Source organism: Gigantopelta aegis, chromosome 9 (genome assembly GCF_016097555.1).
Source record: "Gigantopelta aegis isolate Gae_Host chromosome 9, Gae_host_genome, whole genome shotgun sequence".
Lineage (NCBI taxonomy): Eukaryota > Metazoa > Mollusca > Gastropoda > Neomphalida > Peltospiridae > Gigantopelta > Gigantopelta aegis.
This window is the reverse complement of record NC_054707.1, coordinates 80,311,935-80,333,690: the sequence shown is the minus strand read 5'-3', so window position 1 is coordinate 80,333,690 and position 21,756 is coordinate 80,311,935. Positions and strand designations below refer to the sequence as shown.

The 21,756-nt window shown below is 38.1% G+C and overlaps 1 protein-coding gene across 1 annotated transcript; it reads left to right on the top strand.

The window, feature by feature from the left end:
* Positions 1 to 6,217: 6,217 nt before the first annotated feature.
* Positions 6,218 to 18,834, top strand: LOC121380431. Its single transcript, XM_041509245.1, has 5 exons — positions 6,218 to 6,541; positions 8,472 to 8,692; positions 10,768 to 10,925; positions 16,846 to 17,030; positions 18,407 to 18,834. Exons 1-5 carry the CDS (start codon positions 6,388 to 6,390, stop codon positions 18,454 to 18,456), a joined length of 768 nt encoding a protein of 255 aa, XP_041365179.1. The 5' UTR covers positions 6,218 to 6,387; the 3' UTR covers positions 18,457 to 18,834.
* The last annotated feature ends 2,922 nt before the right edge of the window (positions 18,835 to 21,756 follow it).

Sequence of the window (21,756 nt, the reverse complement as noted above, 5' to 3'; positions counted from 1 at the left end):
TGAGGCCATTGTCGATGAATCTGGCACCAGTGCAGTCGGAGTCGACGGTGTTGTGGTGTTAAGATGACACCTCGAACTGGACGTCTGGCACGAATTCCTACCTCACGTAGGCGGTTCCGTACGGTCTGGTCGGATATCCTGCGCAAACCTGGTATTGCTGCGGCTGTGGAGGTGGCAGTAGTCAATCGTTCCCGAAGGTGGCGTACCCGGATGTAGCGGTCCTGCCCGGGGGTAGTGACCCGTGGTCGACCGGATCTAGGGAGGTCACGTGTTGATCCATGTTGCTGGTAACGGTCCCACAGTCTGGAGATGGTGCTTGGGGACACATGGAATGCCCTGGCAACGGCCGTTCTGGATTCGCCTGCGTCTAGTCGGCCGATGGCATTGTTTCTCTGCGGTTCACTGAGACGTGGCATGTCCTGGATTGTCAACTGTCGGCCAGATACAGAGGTCAGGCAAGCGAACACCCTGCACTTTTATACTGTCGGTGTTCATGTTGCACGTGCAGACAACGCACGTGCAGTGGTGACATGGTTTGCACGTGGCTGCGTTTTTGCGAATATTCACATTTTGGAACTTTATTGTACAGTAGCTGCGTTTTATCGAATGTAACCGTGGGAATGTGTTTGGGACATGCAATGACCTTATATTCACAAAGCATGAACCGGTAGGAAACATAAAATCGGAGTTATAACCCATTTGTACCCTTTTGCGTTTCTTTTTTTGAAGAGTATATAATCTCCGACAAACCTCTTCCTCGAGGTCTTATTAAAACAGTTTTATTGGTACCTTTTTTTACAGTGTGTTTACTTTAAACAGGGGCGGGATTTAATCCAGTCGGTTGAGTGCTCGCTTTAGGTGATTGCATCGTAGGATCGAACCACTTCGGTGGATCCATTCAACTGAATTGTTTTTTCTCGTTCCAACCAGTGCATCACAACTGGTGAAAGGCCGTGGTATGTGCTTTCCTGTGGGAAAGTTAAGGGTTTGTTTTAATGACACCACTAGAGCACATTGGTCTATCAATCACCACCTCACAGACAGGACAGCACATAGCACGGCCTTTGATATACTAGAACGTAAAATAGCCCAGTGCGCCCACCGACTTGGATCGATCCTGAACCGACCGCGCATCAGGCAACATCCATCGGCCGATGATTGATTCATCAATGTGCACTAGTGGTGTCGTTAAACAAAACAAACTGTTTAACGTTTTACTTTACATTATAATGAACTTGAATTTGAAGCCATTTATTTTTTCTCTAATTTTAGATTTTGGAGAAGCAGATGTGATGGCAGTGTTTGTAAAGATGTCTTCGTGAAATTATTCATGCAGTCCATGAACATGATTTATTTAAATGTACTCGTTACACTAAAGTTATATATTACTGGCCTGCTAGCTTATTTGCTAGTGTGTGTGTGTGTGTGTGTGTGTGTGTGTTTGTGAGTCTGTGTTTGTATATATCTAGTATAAAATAAACTGGTGTGAAGGGGGCGGGGTAGTACAACTACTGAAGGCCCAGTATTCTATAATTCTATATATATATATAGATGAAAGGGTTCTTAATTGAAAGTACACTCGTAAGTTTTCTAGATGAAACTGCCTACTTCACCCGCTAACAAAGGCCCTAGATATATACATGTGACAAATTGTGCAGTGAACTGCAGATTTTCAAATAGCAATTTGTGGTAAAATGAATTTCCTCCCTTATATTTACCAGACGAACACTAATTATAGCTGTTTTAATGTTTACCAGTGTATAGTTAAAAGTTGACGTCTGTATTGTTTAACGACACCACTTGAGCATTGATTAATTAATGATCGACTATTGGATGTCAAACATTTGGTAATTCTGACAGGTAAGTCGTCTGAGGAAACCCGCTATATTTTCCCTAATGCAGCAAAGACTCTTTTTATAAGCACTTTCCCACAGACAAGTAGTACATACCACGCACTTTGACCAGTTGTGGTGCACTGGTTGGAAAGAGAAAAACCCAATCAGATATAGGGATCCACCAAGGTGGAACAATGTGCAGTGAACACCTGATATCATCGCTGTTTTGACAGGGATCATGAGTGCATGTCATGACAGTTGCATATATTCCACTGAGCTATATCCTGTGCACGTTTTGGATTGTATGTAAGTATGTAACAATACGTTTCCCTTAATTAGTACATAATGAGTGAATATGATTAGTGTAGCCATTATGTAATAACTGTGATGCCTTGTTTGTTTTCTTTTAGCAAACTTGCTATCTAGATTGGAACACATAGTGGATTTTCTTGCGTCTTTTCTTTGTTCCCTTCATTAATTTTTTTCTTTCTCTCTTTCAGTGATATTAATTTGTGTTCATATTTAAATTGTAAACATGTATATTACTGTTGTGACATGTCTGTATTATAGTAAAGGCCTAGTACGTTGTATAACTTGTGCCTAATATATTTGTTCTTTCTGAAAAGCAATAAAATATGTTTCAATCAACCAAGCTAGTCTTGTGAGTGACAGTCTCCTATTGGCGGTGCAGGAGAGAGAAAACGTCCTTTTATGGATCACCTAGGAGAGTGGCGGTCCTCCTATTGGCGGTGCAGGAGAGAGAAAACGTCCTTTGATGGATCACCTAGGAGAGTGGCGGTCTCCTATTGGCGGTGCAGGAGAGAGAAAACGTCCTTTGATGGATCACCTAGGAGAGTGGCGGTCTCCTATTGGCGGTGCAGGAGAGAGAAAACGTCCTTTTATGGATCACCTAGGAGAGTGGCGGTCTCCTATTGGCGGTGCAGGAGAGAGAAAACGTCCTTTTATGGATCACCTAGGAGAGTGGCGGTCTCCTATTGGCGGTGCAGGAGAGAGAAAACGTCCTTTTATGGATCACCTAGGAGAGTGGCTGTCTCCTATTGGCGGCGCAGGAGAGAGAAAACGTCCTTTTATGGATCACCTAGGAGAGTGGCGGTCCTCCTATTGGCGGTGCAGGAGAGATAAAACGTCCTTTTATGGATCACCTAGGAGAGTGGCGGTCCCGCTATCGACGAGCACCTGATAGTGGATCATGGACACAATCAAGATTTTGCCTAAAGTCCTTTCGTCTCTGCTTTGTGCAGAAATACGATTTTGTCGTTCACAGTTTATGTTTTTATCAAAACATGTTCACAGAGCATAAGTTTACGTATGCGACTCACTCGTCCAGTTTGGTGGCCTATTTATTATTCCAGTTAGCATGTGGCCCATACATTCATTTAGTATATTACCTAATTTGGTCTGTTGGCCACCGAGCCTTGTAAATGAGAGCACACAATTCCCATTACTGGCAAATGAACATTATTTCACGAGGGACATAAATTTGATAATAGCTGGTACCGAGTTGTTATTACGTTGTTTTTTTAACTAAGACATTTTACCTCAATTTTAAAAGCATTGTATTATCTATATCCTTATATGTATTCAAATGACGGAGGCTTTTTTATTGTTATTATTATTGACATTCACAGATAATTTAAAAAGTTATATGTATTATTTTTAGACAATATGTAAAGAATAACCTTTCTACTGTAAATTTAACAATGACAAAACCGCTCATACACGCACGCATACAAATACATATTCTATAGAAATGCTATCTTGTTTCATCGTACAAATACTCCAGGGATCAGTTGTCGAGTGCTGGTGCGTGAAGCCAAAATCGATCATATTGTATACGTTCGAATGTCTGGTAGCCTTAGCATTGTGTGAACATAGAGAATAATTAGTTAATGTAAATTAACATTCGCAGAACAGTGGGAAACGATTGTCAGTTGTAGTCATTTTGGAATTAAATCACAAGCATGACGATGAAAAACAATAAATAAAAGTTATGCGTTTATATCACCGGAATATGGATAGTTTTACACAATATAATTATGAGTTGGCGCATTGATTTTGCAGCTTGTTAATTATTCTATTCTATATATATATATATATATATATATATATATATATATATATATATATATATATATATATATATATATATATACATACACACACACATACACACACACACACACACAGAGGGGGGGGGGTCATCAACTGGTGTATACGGAGTACGGTGTCAATTTATTGCAAAAAACAAATAACGGCTACAAATGCATATTCACATACGGAGAAAACGTAAGTAAAACATAATGCGAACTTGATTTTTTGGTCAATGTGTTCTTTGTTCTTTCACTACTGCCACCATAATGAGGGTGTAATATAGAGGTACAGCTTCTCAACATGTACGTGTATAGATGTGATAACGTCACGTATATTAATTCAGTTAACTAGTCGATAGTATCAACGTGCACTTAGTCGATAGTACCAACGTGCACTATCTGGTTGTCCCCTGCGTGTGCTGTAACCTCACCGTGGTGCAGGGGTGTAACATTCTCTTTGAGAATGGCCAATACAGCACAAATTGAAGTTTGGAGTAAAATTCAGTGTCCGTAAAATTCTGTGATATTTGTATTTGTATTTTTGTACAGTTCTTTACACTGTTTTTGTTTAAACCTTGAATTTTTATATTGATGTTGATCATCACTTTATTTATTTGCATTACCATAGTTTGACACCCAATAGCCGATGTAGTTTTCGTGCTGAGGTGTCGTTAAACATTCATTCATTCATTCATTCATTCATTCTATCTGGTTGTCTTAAAGGGACATTCCTGAGTCTGATGCATTGTAAGACGGTTCCGACTAATAAAATATGTCTACGATTAGATTTACATATAAAATATATTTTCTTGTTTAGAATATCAGTGTCTGTATATTCAATGTGTTTATGGTCGTCTTAATATTTGTAAGAAGCCCAAACTGGATTCTGTCTTCAAATAATTTCGTACGTACAAAATTTTTTATATTTTAGGAAATAAAATGAAATTTAACCTAGTAAAACTATTAAAACGATCAGAAACACGTTTAATATACATCCACTAATATTTTATGCAGAAAGATATATTTGATATGTAATTCCAGTCGTTAAAATGGCTGTTAGTCGATAACATATTAAAAGTTGCAGCAAACTCAGGAATGTCCTTTTAACAACTAGCATTGCAGTTAAGTAGTTGAAACTCCCAACGTGTTGGTATTTTAAACAAACGTTCACGAAGTATCGTTAACTAGTTGAGACAACGTGTAGGTGCATTGGCATCTTAACGCTCTATACTTCAAATGTAGTTGACTACTTAAAATTCCTAAGGTGTACGTATAATTTTATTTTTCCATCATGTAAAATATACGAATTGTAGTTCACGTGGTTGCAGTACCTCTCGAAACGTGCACTACCAGAAGTTAGCCCTTCTATTCCTATTCTTCCGTCCCCGCTTATTTCGCTCATGTCTTTCAAATACTTTGTTGTGGATACTTGAAAAGTGCAATGTAATGTAATGTTATATATAATATCAGGTTATTAGGTTCTGATATTGTGGTTGGTTATTTGGCGAGCTTTAGATAACAGTGTATCAGGAAAGCTTCAGCGAGCCTGTCACACCGTTATCGAACCGAGCCAAATAATTGGATTTTTTTTAATGTTTAATTCAAAAGGCCGGCTCGTTCCAAAATGGTGGCGGAAAATGGAGAATTGAAAACTAAAAGATAGTTTAATCTTACTGAAAGTGTAAAAGTTATATTTATTTAACTCTAGTTTAGGAGAAAGGAAATGTTTATATATAATAGTTGCGGAGCGTCGGTTGGAAAGATAACGATGAACTATAGTTCGTCCCATCTTCGTACAAAAAAGGTTTGGTGTTTTTTGTAAATAATTTCAGATTGGTTTAACGTATGAAGAAAAGTAAACGTGTTTTGGAAATAACAAAGAAAATACTATTTATGTGTGCAATTTAGAAAACCATGGGCCCAGAAATAAATAACTTGTAGTAAATTCCATAAAATGAAAAAATGTGTTCCCTATGAGGAAAAGTTAAAGTTTGTTTTGTTTAACGACATCACTGGAGCACTGATTAATTAATGTTCGGCTCTTGAGTCATGAGAGGAAACCCGTTACACTTTTCTTAATGCAACAAGGGATCCTTTTATGTGCACTTTCCCACAGACAGGAAAGCACATATCACGGCCTTTGACCAGTTGTGGTGTCCTTACGAGGACTATACATCTCGGGACTCGAGCATCTCGAGCTAGTATTTTTATACCTGACCTATATTTAGCGTCTTAACAAACACCTTCCAGATTCTCTGTTTTCAGTAGAAGCCAGGTCAGCCACTAGACAAGTATTTTTTTCCTGTTATTGGATCTTGTCTGTGGTCAGTACATCATTTTCTTCTTCGTGTGAAGCTACCATCTTCGAAAGACTTTCGGGATATCATGTGACTAGTCCACACTTGTCTACAGTGTCATGCACTGGTTCAGCTTGCTCGCTAATGGGATGCGTAACACGATGCGCGTACGGTCGATGTTTGGCCGCCAGTTTTCATGCAGGTCGTAAGATCTGCCAGCTCCATAGGAAACCTATCAGTTCGCAGGAAGTGACGTTTCATGAATCACCAGAGTGGGAATATGCACAGCTAATTACAGGTAAACTAATTCTTCCCCTATTATGTCTGGTTCGTCTTTTAATTAAACCTGCAGTTTCTAGTACACATTTTAATATTTCGTCAATCGTAGGCAGATAATTTGTTTACAATATAGGTCATATTTAAACACACTGTGTAGTGAAATAGACAATAACTGGCGGGGGGCGCGACAATAAAATGTGACTGCCGAATTCCCATATATAGAGGGTATTTCATGGGGTTTTTTCGAATACGATTTTTATCCCAACGAGTGATGTGTAATAATATGGTTTTCACACATCATCAGTTGACATAAAAATCGTATTCGAAAAAGCACCATGAAAAAGTATATTTATTATATATATATATATATATATATATATATATATATATATATATATATATATATATATATATATATATATATATATATATTTTGCAATTTTTGATAATTTCTTTCGCTTTTTGTTAATATCTCTCGCTTATCCTATCGAAAAGACGTAACTCCATGATATATTTCTTCCGATGGGACTTTTCCAGAAAATGTACTTGACCATAGACTTTTTAAAAGAAATTTGAATAAAAATTATCCGTATTTAATTTATTTAATAATACTGCTGGGCAAATAGCCTATACCCGACAAAGCGATCGTTAAAAAACAAACAAAAAACCCCCCAAAAAAAACAAAAAAAAACCCCCAAACAAAACCGAATCGAACGTCGTTAGATTTTAATTTACACTCAATGAGCTTCGTATTCAATTCGTTTTAGAAGTTTTATCGTAATTGCACTTCATATCCCTTTTTGTAGGTACAGTTGTTTAAATTACTCCCTTTTTTTACAAATACGATCAGATGCATTGGTAATCACCAAAGTTAAATACGAAGAAACGAGACGAAGGGAGATAATTTAATCATGAACTTTTACAAAATAGTAAATACGATTTCTATATTGTCACTGTAGCTAAAATACAGTGAAAATATGACTTTTCACCGGATATCACTTTTGTTATATATTTCATTGATATGTATAATTATAACAAAAAAGATTAAGGGTCAAATTTACATAGCCTGTTGATGTCTTACGCGCGTGTAAGTAAATACATTTACAATGCTTAAACACATACGTTTAAGAAAGACAGGCTTCATAAATTCGGCATACTGGTACTTGTAGACATGCAAGGAAAATTTAAATAGTATAATTCTGAAGGTGTCTTCCATATAGAGGTTATTGTAAAAGTGCATCGATTACAAAATTAATGGCATTTATATATATTTGAACGGTTTTGTGTTAGCAGCGGAACGTGCGAGTTACAAAGACTGTTGACGGCATCCTTTAAAGGTTCATTCCTGAATTTGCTGTATTTTTAAGATGTTATCGACTAACAGAGACTTTTTAACGATTGTAATTACATATAAAATATATTTTTATGCATAAAATTAGTGGCTATATATTAAACGTGTTTCTGATCGTTCTATTATCTGTACTAGGTTAAATTTTATTTTATTTCCAAAAATATAACTTTTTTTGTACGTACGAAATTATTTGAAGACAACATCCAGTTTGGGCTTCTTACAAATATTAAGACGACCAGAAACACATTGAATATACAGACACTGATATTCTAAACCAGATAATATATTTAATATGTAAGTTTAATCGACGGAATATTTTATTATTCGGAAACATCTTACAATGCAGCAAACTCGGGAATGTCCCTTTAATGGCGAAATCACGCGACTTTATTCAAACTCCAACTATTGTTCTGTTCAATTATGTAAAGCCTAGGTCTGTTGCTGTTTGGGTTTGTTGTCTTGGGTATGCACAGAAAAACAATACTGAATAGGAATTAAATGTAATATTAGCAAATGGAAGAAAGGCTATGTTATAGATTTTTCATTGCATGAATATTGCGGTCTATTATTTATGTATTCTGTTGTTGTTTGTTCATAGACGTCGTGCTGTATGACGACTGGATTCTAGCTTTTCGAGCTACTGCGCACATTAACCAATCAGCATACACCACATGGATCACCCCTGGACATTACGACGACCACCCAGCAATACGTCACGACGTCCCCATTGGCTGTTCGTCGGTGAACTCCTCCCACTTCTGTGACAGACACTTCAGAAGTAAACTCATAGACAAATGGAACTCGTTCAACATAGATCAGGTGTATTTTAGTTTATTATTATTTTATCCCATCGCAAAGTGTCATGTATGTACGCGACACTAAGACGTCACTGCTCTAATGACTTTATTTTTTATCCGATTTTCGTAAACTTTGACATATAGGGATACAAGCATGCTCTCTTGAATAAGTTCCATCGCTCCATCGGTTTCCTTTCTTATCCGATTTTCATGAAACTTTACATATTGGAATATGATCATGACATCTTGAAAGAAGGCGCGTTTCGTCTTAATGCGTCAAAAGCCAAGGTCACTGGTATTAAAAATACATATTAAAACTTTACCACTTTGGCGACAATTGCCATCCCATTTTCATTCTGTACACTTGTAATACAGAAATTTGTTATATTTAACGAATTCGCGTTTCGCCTGTCTGCACTAAAGACGACAATTCCCGTCCGATTTAAAAACAGATACTTTGTTTTAATCCATTTAAAAACAGACTACACAAAACTAGCTATCAATAAAGGTTGTGTCAAATATTAATTGAGACAAAATGCTTGAAATATGACTGAACGAATTTGTTCTTTCCATCGGCAACAAACATCCCTCTCTCTCTACCTCCCTCCCTCCCTCCCTCCCTCTCTCTCTCTCTCTCTCTCTCTCTCTCTCTCTCTCTCTCTCTCTCTCTCTCTCTCTCTCTCTCTCTCTCTCTCTCTCTCTCTCTCTCTCTCTCTCTCTCTCTCTCTCTCTCTCTGTGTGTGTGTGTGTGTGTGTGTGTGTGTGTGTGTGTGATCCTTTCTGGCCTCACAAAATGTCCCATGTCGTTTCTGGGACTCGAACCTATGGCACCGAATCGCGCGCAACTTGCAGACTTGCCTCGATACCTTTTAAGCTATTGAGATGTATGTATGTATGTATGTATGTATATCTGTATATATGTCTTGAAACTGCTAACACATTTTTGGAGACAGATTTTCAAAATGTGAGAACTAAGTTTCAGAGGGTAACAGATATAGAGAGATAAAGATTAATTAATCATCGGCTATTGGATGTCAAACATTTGGGAATTCTGAGACGTAGTCACCAGAAGAAACCCGCTCCAATCAGTGCCCTATGACGATCAGGTATGTGATGCCCTGTCATTGAGAAAGTGTATATAGAAGATGTCTTGCTGATAATGAACAAACAAATATAGCGGGTTCCCTCTGATTACGTATCACAATGGCCAATTATTTGACATCCAATAACTTATGATCAATAAATCAATATGCTTTAACTTTGTCATGGAGATTTCATAATAGTATCTCTTTTTCATTTATAAAGTAAGCGTAATCAGCTATGACCAATTTGTGTTATTACAGATCATTTCTTAAAGCTATAATTTATTTCCAAAGAAAACACAAAACCAAGTTAATTCATAGAGAATTTTTTGTACTTGTTTAACGACATCACTAGGGCACATTTATTAATTAATCATCGGCTATTGGATGTCAAACATTTGGCAATTTTGACACGTAGTCATCAGAGGAAACCCACTACATTTTTTTCCTAATGCAGCAAGGGATCTTTCCCACAGACAGGAAAGCACATACCACGGCCTTTGACCAGATGTTGTGCACTGGTTGTCACGAGAGAAAAACCCAGTCACTTGAATGGTTCCACAGAGGTTGGTCGATCCTGCGACGCAAAAACCTCAAGCTGGCACTCAATGGACTGAGCTATATCCCGCCCCGAGACAGAGATAGATGCACAGAGAGAAAGTGAAAGCAAGAAAGAAATGTTTTATTTAATAACACACTCAACACATTTTCTTTACGGTTATTTGGCGTCGGATATATGGTTAAGGACCACACAGATATTGAGGGAGGAAACCCGCTGTCGCCACTTCATGGGCTACTCTTTTCGATTAGCAGCAAGGGATCTTTTATATGCACCATCTCAGACAAGATAGAACATACCACGGCCTTTGATGTACCAGTCGTGGTACACTGGCTGGAGCGAGAAATAGCCTAATGGGCCCACATAGAGAAAGTGAGTAAGAGCGATACATATTGGGGTGGGGGGAGGGGGAGGGGGGCACAAAGAAGCAAGAATAAAGTTTAGCTTTTGTACTAGGTCAAAGTCGTGCTCTACAAAAATGGAGTCGCTGTGGCGAACCTGACATTCAGCGGTACGGGGACGTCATCTACATCGTGGTTTTCACAAACGAAACTCATTTCTTCAAGTTGGAATGACATGTCAACATCCACCTTTAACTACTTTTCCATGGAAGGGTAAGAATGTGATGTCACTAACGTGCAAGGTGTGACGGTACATGCTCTTAATTTCTTTTCGCCTGTGGCGATATTAATTGTTTTAGAGGACCGTGTGCAGTTCCAAATGCACTTAGCCCAGATGGGCAACTTGTTACGTGATACCTTTGCGCGACGGTAGCCTAATACACACCCAGCCCATGTGCGGAGCCCAGGTAGCCAGTAGTTACGTAATAACTCCGCTAGTGCTGTTTATGACCAGGGGATTGCTCGCGGAATGGCGACAGCCAGTCTGACGATCAAAGAAATTATACCGACTCTGGGAGAGGTGGAAATATCAGATGATAGGTGAGGTACCGCGTTGTGCCCCCAGGCGATATTCGCTGTCTCTGAGAGTTTTGAATAAATAGCTAGGATTTTAGATATATCAGGGAGAAACATAGCAAGGCTTCCAGGGAACGCTCGTCCGTTTGGACTTGGTAAATATCATTTCTGCTCTGTTGTATAACCTTGATGTGATTGATGTGACTTTAAATATTTTAATACTGTATTATACCAATATTATTTAGACGGTGCTGCCGGTCATCTGACGCAGTAAACTGTAGGCTAACTGTCTAAATATATATAAAGATTATCCAGTCATCCTAGAGGACCTAGGTAAACTGTAGGTTATTGTCTTTATTGTGATAGGTACCAGTATTAATTCTGTGTTACAAGGTTACTGAATGAGTAGTTAAGGGTTAATTAAAAATTAACCAGTTAGGAATAGAGTTGTAATTCCTTTATTAATGAAGTGCTCCTGGAAGCGTTTCTCAATTATCACACGTGTGTGTGTTAGCGTTTCTCAATTATCACACGTTATTGAACGAGTAGTAAGGGTTAATTAAAAATTAACCAGTTAGGAATAGAGTTGTAATTCCTTTATTAATTAAGTTCTCCTGGCAGCGTTTCTCAATTATCACACGTGTGGGTGTTGTGTCACGGTGAAGTGATTAGCATGTTGTGTAAACTAGACACCTAGAGATTAACTAATTAAGTGATCAGTTCTGGGTTGTTATTATTGTTGTTATTAATTAACTACTGCGGCAGTACATTTGTCAGCGTAGGTTAATACAGATTCCAAAGTGTATTGTGTTTTTGTTGTGTTTTCTAGTGAACTAAACGTGCTATAATAATATATACTTTATATAAGATCGTATCTCTGATCATACCTAGAGACGAGCCACAGCGGGTATAACTGCCTGTTACAGAGAGATCTAATAGATATACAGTTAGGAGAGATGTTTGGATAATCGTATTTCATTCAGTTAGGGTATTATAGGATCCCCGTGACAGGAGTAGAAAATTGGGGCGCTCGTCCCGGATCTGAAACGGGACATGCATATTGAAAAAAGTATTGTTTGTAAATGGGGGCTTTATAAATTATTTTTACAAATAACTAGAAGTAGCAACGTTGTTCACTAGAAAATTAATTAATAATAAGTACGTCATATCTAAACGTGGATAAGAATTTGCTGGATAGGCCTACGCTCAGTGTAGTGGAAATTAAGCGAGCACGTAAGGCCGAGTTAGTTGAAATCGCGGGTGAGCGAGAAATTGATTTAACATCAGCTAAAACCTTAGGAGATATAAGGACAATTATTATCCAGGAAGTTTTTGGTGATAGACCTGTTATGGAAGACAGTGAGATTGTTCCAGAGATAGAGATAAATGAGTTAAGTGTGGAACAACAATTAGCTTTTAAAAAGCTTGAGCACGAAAGAGAAGAACGTGCATTAGATAGAGAGAGAGATAGAGAAGATAGAGAGAGAGAGAGAGAGAGAGAGAGAGAGAGAGAGAGAGAGAGAGAGAGAGAGAGAGAGAGAGAGAGAGAGAGAGAGAGAGAAAAAAGAAGAGAGAGAGAGAGAGAGAAAGAGAAGATAGGAATAGAGAATTCCAGTTAGCTAAATTAAAAGTGGAACATGAGTTAAAGTTGAATACTGAAGAAGTTAGACGGGAGGCCGGAAATGGGTTTAACATGTCGGAGGCTTATAGATCAGTGCCTGTATTTGACGAACAGGAGGTAGATATGTTCTTTCAACTTTTTGAACGGGCCGCTAAGCAGCTAAATTGGCCGCAGTCTAATTGGACATTGTTAGCCGTGTCTAAGTTTAAGGGGAAGGCTAGTGTAGCTTATAATTCAATGAGCGATGAGCGAGCAAGTCAGTACGACCTAGTTAAGGCGACAGTGTTCAGGGCATATGAATTACGACCTGAGGATTATCGTTTACGGTATAGCGAGCTGAGAAAAACGCAGGGTCAGTCTTATAGTGAGTTTGTGGCTAAGAAGGCAGGGATGTTTGATAAATGGGTGGTGTCTCATCAGGTAGAGTCATATACCGAGTTACGGGAGTTGTTGATCTTACAGGACATTAAAAATGGATTACCAGTTAGCTTACGTATTCATTTAGAGGATCATGATGTCAAAAAGATAGAGGAGGCAGGCATAGTGGCAGATGATTACGTGTTAATAGACAAAGCTCAGGCAGTACAGGGTAGCTCTATACAACAGGGTGATAAGAAGAAATTTCAGCCAGGTTTTTCCCGGGAAAGTAACTATTGGGGAGAGTCATCTAGTTGGTCAGCTAGTCAGGCAAGGAATGCACCTGGTGGGCAAAGTAAGGATAAGCCTGCATTATCAGCCAATGCACGAACTTTTTGTCCACATTGCAGTTACTGTAAAAAGGATAACCATCTTGTCGGGGACTGTTTTAAAAGGAAACGCGATAATGCGCAAGTGGTCGGTTTAGTGAGGTCAGCTCCGTTAGCGAGAGAGTTAATGGTTAGTCCCTTGGCAGAGAAAGTAAACCCGTATGTGTCCACTGGTATGGTTTGTGATGTGAAACAAGAACTGAGTCCTAAGGCAATATCAATCTATCGAGATACCGACTGTAGTCAGTCGCTGATCACGTCGGGGTGTTTAGCTGGTATAGAGAATTCAGATACAGGACGTAGTTTGGCCTTAATTTTGGTTACTGGAGAAAAAATGGTTGTCCGGTTACATAACGTTTTCTTGTGTTCAAAGTTTGTGACGGGACCAGTCATTATGGGTGTTGTAAAGGACTGGCCTGTTGAAAACATAGGGGTTTTGTTGGGTAATGATTTGACTAGTCAGTGTTGTCAGCCGAAATGTGACCAGTTATTAATTAAAGACAGCACTTTACCAATAGAAGAGAGTGAGGTTGATGAGATTAGATATCCTGCGTGTGTAATGACTAGGGCTATGGCCAGTAGGTTAGCACGAGACCCAGAGGATATTTGTGATTTGTCTGATACGTGTGTGAGCCATGAAATTGGAGTGGATGAGGTTATCAGTAAAATGGTAGATAAGTCAACTGAGGAATTAAATGTGGTGGAACCTGTTGATCTCCCGCAGAGGGGAATTGAACCAGTTGTGTTTGATAGAGGGGATTTACCTTGTAATAGACAAGAGTTAATTCTAGAGCAGGGGGCTGATCCAAAATTGTTGGCAGCTCGCACTACATTGTTAACAGAGGGTGAGATGGAGGATCAGATGTCAGGTTATGATATGGACAAGGAAGTATTAATTCCTCTTCATGTCGTTGGGCCACCCAAAATAGATTTTCTGGATCCGCCACTGTGCCTGTTATATTATTAACATATTGCGGCTGCGGCCGATCTATGGATAATAAGTAGTTACTGACGCAGGATATCGGCGTTATTCTGTGAAAGTAAGACAATGGAATTCCGCGAGGCTTTTCCTGTGAACGTAAGAATAGGACATTCCTCATTCGGCCTGAACAGGATAAAACCGATATCCTACGTTATTAACTAGTTATTATTTTCATCCTGCAGTCCAGATAAATTAAGGGCAAAAGCTATTATTTTTTGTTATTTCAGTTACATTGTACGATGGATGACCTACATGTAAAATGAGAAATTTTGTAATGTAGCTATGCATGTAATGTCACTGTGCCCGAATCTGGATTTACAAAATTTATTCATATTAGCATTACTCCCAAATAGCTGTATAGGGTTGCAAACGTGGAAACGTAGGGTGAAAATACGTGTTTAAAAGGTTTCAAGCAAGCTAATTTTTATCGTTTTTGCCCGAATTTGAGGATTTGCTCCAGCACTAGGGGGGAGGGGCAGTTTTTATGTCTCGTACGCTTATGATTAAATGGTTCACCGAAGATTTTATTTTTATTTTTATTTTTAAAGCGACATTTTAGTGCATAATTCTCACTCAGGACAATGACATTTTGTTTAATTAACTTATCTTATAGACTTAATATAATGGTTCTCAAACTAATTACCGTGTTTCTTAGGATCAGTCTGCCAAAAATATCGATATATTGTTGAAATTTTCAACTCGAGCATTTTTATTAAATTAACAAAAAACCCACAACAACAACATAATAACAAGTTAAAGGGACATTCCTGAGTTTGCTGCAATTTTTAAGATGTTATCCGACTAACAAAGACTTTTTAACGACTGTAATTACATATCAAATATATTTTTATGCATAAAATATTAGTGGATGTATATTAATCGTGTTTCTGATCTTTCTAATATTTGTACTAGGTTAAATTTCATTTTATTTTCAAAAATATAATTTTTTCGTACGTATGAAATTATTTAAAGACAAAATCAAGTTTGGGCTTCTTACAAAAATTAAGACGACCAGAAACACATTGAATATACAGACACTGATATTCTAAACCAGAAAATATATTTCATATGTAAGTTTAATCGTAGAAATATTTTATTAGTTGGAAACATCTTACAAAGTAGCAAACTCAGGAATGTCCCTTTAAGATTGCAAATTTAAAATATTATCTTCTTGTAGACTTCAGATGGGCTAGTTCTAAAAAAACTCGGTATAAAGATTCTCAGGGGAAGTCTTCATAAGACTGACTAAAATATTTAGCAAATTTTAATACTTGAGAAACTCAGTACAAGGATTATCGGGGTCAGTCTTGACAAACGAATAGATGTGTTGAAAATCTTAAATCTGTGATTTTTTTAAATTAAATTTAAAGTGTTGATAGAAATTTCCCAGTGAACATTTTAAATGTCTATCTTTTCCTTGAGTTTTGATTCTATAGTTCTGAAACTCGGTAAACTGATTCTCATGAGCAGTCTTCATAAACTACAAAAGATATATTTTAGACACTTTTAATACTTGAATTTTTATTAAATAAAACAAAACTAAATAAAAATTCATATTCAGCATTGTTAGTCTATGTTTTCTCAGAGCTTTAAATTATAAAGAGTTAAAGAGAAAACTAACATTGAAACTGAATGTCTATCAGCGTCTAGAACTGTAATAAGTTAGTTCTGAAAAGTTTGTACTATGACATAACACAAATACAGCTATACTTTGGAAACAAATATTGACTTTGTGTAAATTACCTAGATTTGTTCATGTAATGTCATTGAGTCATTACGAGTTTGTATTGTTTGAACCAAGCTCAAGTTCAAGTTCTTTATTGCTTTTAGTGTTTACAACTTATCAGCATAATACAATGTACAACAAAATAATATGTATGTACAGGATAATGGTGGAGAGTAATTTTGTAAAAAAATAATAATAATAATAATAAAAAAAATAGCTGATCGAATGAACAAAGAAACGATACGAGTGACTTGTGCGAGAATAGCCGATTGCATAGAAACCGATGAAATCGTAATGCTGTCTTGTCACAATCGGCTATTATCGTACGAAGCAGTCGTATCGTGTGGCGTTGTCTTTTGGTCGGCCGTTACGTACGTTTATCCAAGGACCGATCTAATGACACTGGCAGATCTTGTCAAATGTACATGTACGAATTATAGTGTTGATTGCAAGGTCGGCCAAGTATAGCGCGATACTAACAGATACAAGAAACAAATAGCAATATTCATCATAATCTGCTATTTATTCTGGTTTATATTTAGAGATGCTCGTCTGGTCCGATACTGGTTCATCTCCAACGTGTACGGCGGTTGCCCACATGACGTAGGCTGGATGGTGGTTCTTGAGAAGCCAACTGCTCCATGCGATTGGGAGAAAGCCGTCACTGCGGGATACCCTGCCTTTCTGTATGCTCCCACCAACCAGAAGGTCGTTTGGGACTCGAACAGTACGTGTCCCGTCTGCCATGTTTTTAGCAGTGGTCTAGAGAAAGATCTTTTAAGGAACATTCCTGAGTTTTCAAACAATATATTTGATATGTAATTACAATCGTTAAAAAGTCTCTGATAGTCCATAACATCTTAAAAATGCAGCAAACTCAGGAATGTCCCTTTAAATATTTTCAATATAAAATTATATTTGAGAAACGACACAAAACCTTACATAGCGAGACAGAGAGGGAGATAGTTTGTTTGTTTTGTTTGACGACGACACCACTAGAGCACATTGTTTTATTAATCATAGGCTATTGTATGTCAACCATTTGGTAATTTTTGGCATAATAGTCTTAGAGGGGAAACCCGCTACATTTTTCCATTAGTAGCAAGGGATCTTTTATGTGCATCATCCCATAAACATACCACGGCCTTTGATATGCCAGTTGTGGTGTATTGGCTAGAGCGAGAGAGAGAGAGAGAGAGAGAGAGAGAGAGAGAGAGAGAGAGAGAGAGAGAGAGGGGGGGGGGGGTGAGGGAGAGGGAAAGTGACAGAAGGAAGGAAACGTTTTTATATAAGACGCACTCATCACATTTTATTTACGGTTATATGGCATCAGACATATGGTAAAGGACCACACATATATTGAGGGAGGAAACCTGCAGTTGCCACTTCAAGGGCTAATCTTTTCGATTAGCAGCAAGGGGTCTTTTATATGCACCATCCCATAGACAAGATAGCACATACCACGGCCTTTGATATACCAGTCGTGGTGCACTGGCTGGAGCGAGAAATAGCCTAATGGGCCCACTGACAGGGATCGATCCCAAGCCGACCGTGCATCAAGCGTTCGCTTTACCACTGGGCTAGGTCTCGCCCCTATAGAGACAGAGACGCAGACATATTTCTTCTTCATTTGTAATCTCCAATCTATCCCTTCCTCGTTGACTTGAAATATATTTTTGTTGATATACTGTTTCGCTTTGGTTTAGTGGAACCACTAGCGCGGGACGTTTGACTTTTGTTTAACGACACCACTAGAGCACATTGATGTATTAATCATCGGCTATTGGATGTCAAACATTGGTAATTTTGACATATAGTTTTAGAGAGGAAACCCGGTACATTTTTCCATTAGTAGCATGGGATGTATTATATGCACCGTACGACAGACATGATAGCACATACAACGGCCTTTGATATACCAGTCGTGCTGCACTGGCTGTAAAGAGAAATAGCCCAATGGGCCCCCGAAGGGGATCGATCCCAAACGAAAAGCGCATCAGGCGAGCGCTTTTGCACTGGGCTACGTCCTAAACTTTAACTTTTATTTTTAATCATTACAATAGACTTGAATTTGGAACCACATATTTCACTCTCTAATTTCAGATGTCGAAGAAGCAGACGTGATGGCAGTGTTTCTAAAGATTTTACCTTGAGACCCTTCACGCAGTTCATGAACATTGTTATAAAACATTAAAATGTTCTCTTTGAAGTAACGTTACACATTATTGACGTCCTAGCAAATATTTATTTATGATATAATTTATTTACAACAGTTGTATACAATGGGCCATTATGGGTTAGTATGGGTTAGTTATAGCCTTGGCGACGCATCTGTTGATACAAAAACGCGTGTTAATCAAGCAGCCGATAATCAAGCAGTCTCGACATTCGGTCACACGCGCGTGTACACAAATAGCCGGAGTAAAAGGTCAGAAAGAAATGTTTTATTTAACGACGCACTCAACACATTTTATTTACGGTTATATGGCGTCAGACATATGGTTAAGGACCACACAGATTTTGAGAGGAAACCCGCTGTCGCCACTACATGGGCTACTCTTCCGATTAGCAGCAAGGGATCGTTTATTTGCGCTTCCCACAGGCAGGATAGCACAAACCATGGCCTTTGTTGAACCAGTTGTGGATCACTGGTCGGTGCAAGTGGTTTACACCTACCCATTGAGCCTTGCGGAGCACTCACTCAGGGTTTGGAGTCGGTATCTGGATTAAAAATGCCATGCCTCGACTGGGATCCGAACCCAGTACCTACCAGCCTGTAGACCGATGGCCTACCACGACGCCACCGAGGCCGGTGAGTAAAAGGTCAGAGAACAACAAGTGGTTCGGAGCAAGATGCAAATATTTACGAACTAAGAAAGAAAGAAAGAAAGAAATGTTTTATTTAACGACGCACTCAACACATTTTATTTACGGTTATATGGCGTCAGACATGGTTAAGGACCACACAGATTCTAAGAGGAAACCCGCTGTCGCCACTACATGGGCTACTCTTCCGATTAGCAGCAAGGGATCTTTTATTTGCGCTTCCCACAGGCAGGATAGCACAAACCATGGCCTTTGTTGAACCAGTTATGGATCACTGGTCGGTGCAAGTGGTTTACACCTACCCATTGAGCCTTGCGGAGCACTCACTCAGGGTTTGGAGTCGGTATCTGGATTAAAAATCCCATGCCTCGACTGGGATCCGAACCCAGTACCTACCAGCCTGTAGACCGATGGCCTGCCACGACGCCACCGAGGCCGATTTACGAACTAAGTATCACGAAGCTAAACCTTTATACGCAAAACATAAAACTGCAGATAATAAAATGAGATTAATAAATGCTAGTAAATCTTATAAGAAATCTATATTTAAAGTATATTCACAAAATAAATTTGACAGAAAAGAAAATGAGACAATTACGTTCAGATGACCCAAAAGATTTTTACAAAATATTTAAGAATAAAGAACAATGCAACCTGGACCTAGATTTTTTTTTTTTTTTTTAGTATTTCAATGATTTAAATAAAGGCGAACCCAATGATGATAACCAATTTAATTTTGATATGGACCAGGTACTAAACGAAGTAAACAATGATTGTCATTTTATTAACGGGAAATTCAGCGAAGATAAGATAATGAAAGCTATAAAACAATTAAAAAACGATAAAGTAGTAGGTGTAGACAAAATAGCCAACGAATATATTAAATCAACTGCCAACTTGATCATGCCAGTCTATGTTAAACTTTTTAATACTATATTTGATTACGGCGTTCTACCCGAGGAATGGCTTACAGGTATTATTATACCAATTTTTAAAAATAAAGGGAACAGACTATTACCCGAAAATTATCGACCAATTACACTACTCTGCTGTTGTTCTAAGCTATTCACAACTTTCCTTTACTTAATAACCGGTTAAAGTGATGCACAGATTGCATTTCGTAAAGGCTATTCAACTACAGACCACATATTCACATTACATAGCCTGGTCAATTTCTTGAAAAAAATAAAAAATAAATTATACTGTGCTTTTATTGATTTTCAAAAAGCTTTCGATATGGTCCCAAGATTTCCAACTTTGGCATAAGCTGTTACAAAATAACATAACCGGTAAATTTTTCAGAATTATCTACCAGATGTATCAAGGTCTAAAATCATTAATTTCCGTAAATAATCGGCAATCAGCTTTATTCCCTTGCAACAACGGTATCCGCCAAGGCGACAATTTATCTCCTCTTCTCTTCTCCTTGAATCTCAACGATTTAGAAGATTATTTATCCAACCAGGGATGCGAAGGAATCCGAATTAAAACAGATAATAAAGAAAACCCGGTAGACATTGCTGTGCACGTCCTTTGTTTGTTATATGCAGATGATACGGCCTTATTAGCAACAAGTGCAGATGACCTACAGGGTGTACACTACCAAATCAAATCCCATAGACGACAATAGTAACATATACGGCTAAAACTCCTACCTGCAACGTATCAACCGACATAAACGCCACGGATATAAATACTACCACCCCTTACACTTAAAGTGAATCAGAAAAAAATGGGGGTCAAGCTGCTCGTTTCTGAGATAACGGGTAACGTCTATGACTACCCTAGTTTCGCACAAAATTTGAGTACTTTTTTTTACAGGTACCCCATACATGTTTCAAGCACAAGGCTACTTGACACACTGGTACTAGATGAAATAAAATTGCACATTTATTTTACCCAGATGAAACTATTATTTTTTACAACCAACACACTCACATTTATAACCAATCACAGGACTTGTGGTGTTCACTTCTCTATCAAAAGTTCGGTGCACCTCGAACTTTGACCCAGCAGGAAGTTATTTGGTATTGTACTACCTATACTGATAACATACATTTTTCAAAAAGTGTCCAGCTATGTGTCTTTATGACAACCAGGATCTGGTGTATTCTGACATAAACTGACAACCTCACTGAAACTGTTGTTTCTACAGTGCAACCTAATATAATGTACCCCTCAAAAAGCATATATATTGCATATAGTTTTGTACAAATGCAATATGTCATATTAAACAACAAAAATGTTTTAAAATAAAACTCCTGAAGATATTTACTTTCAGTTGGGTGTGTGTACTCAGGTATATATGTAGAGACAACAAAGATAGTCAGAGTACCTCTACCCCTTTAAAGAATTCCATTAAAACACATGCACTTGATTGACCCCTAGATTATGAAGACCTTAACAGGCACATCAAAGAAATATCAGTATTAAAAAAAATACACTGTCTGAGGAAGGAAACACAAACATGACTGTACCTGTATGAAGTAATGACTTAATGTCCTGAACATTAGTGTTGGGAGGAAATCCTGTATGCTGGGTGTGGGTGTCTTCAAGTTACCAGGTGTGGGAATTTCAAATCCATCGGCCATGCTGATTTTCATAATGAACCATCAAAACCAATGGCA

Excerpts from the sequence above, each read along its gene's own strand:
- LOC121380431 (XM_041509245.1), top strand. The coding sequence starts at position 6,388 with ATGGGATGCGTAACACGATGCGCGTACGGTCGATGTTTGGCCGCCAGT. Across the intron at positions 10,926-16,845 it reads AACTACTTTTCCATGGAAGG|AGATGCTCGTCTGGTCCGAT; the intron begins GTAAGAATGTGA and ends GTTTATATTTAG. Across the intron at positions 17,031-18,406 it reads GGTCGTTTGGGACTCGAACA|ATGTCGAAGAAGCAGACGTG; the intron begins GTACGTGTCCCG and ends CTCTAATTTCAG.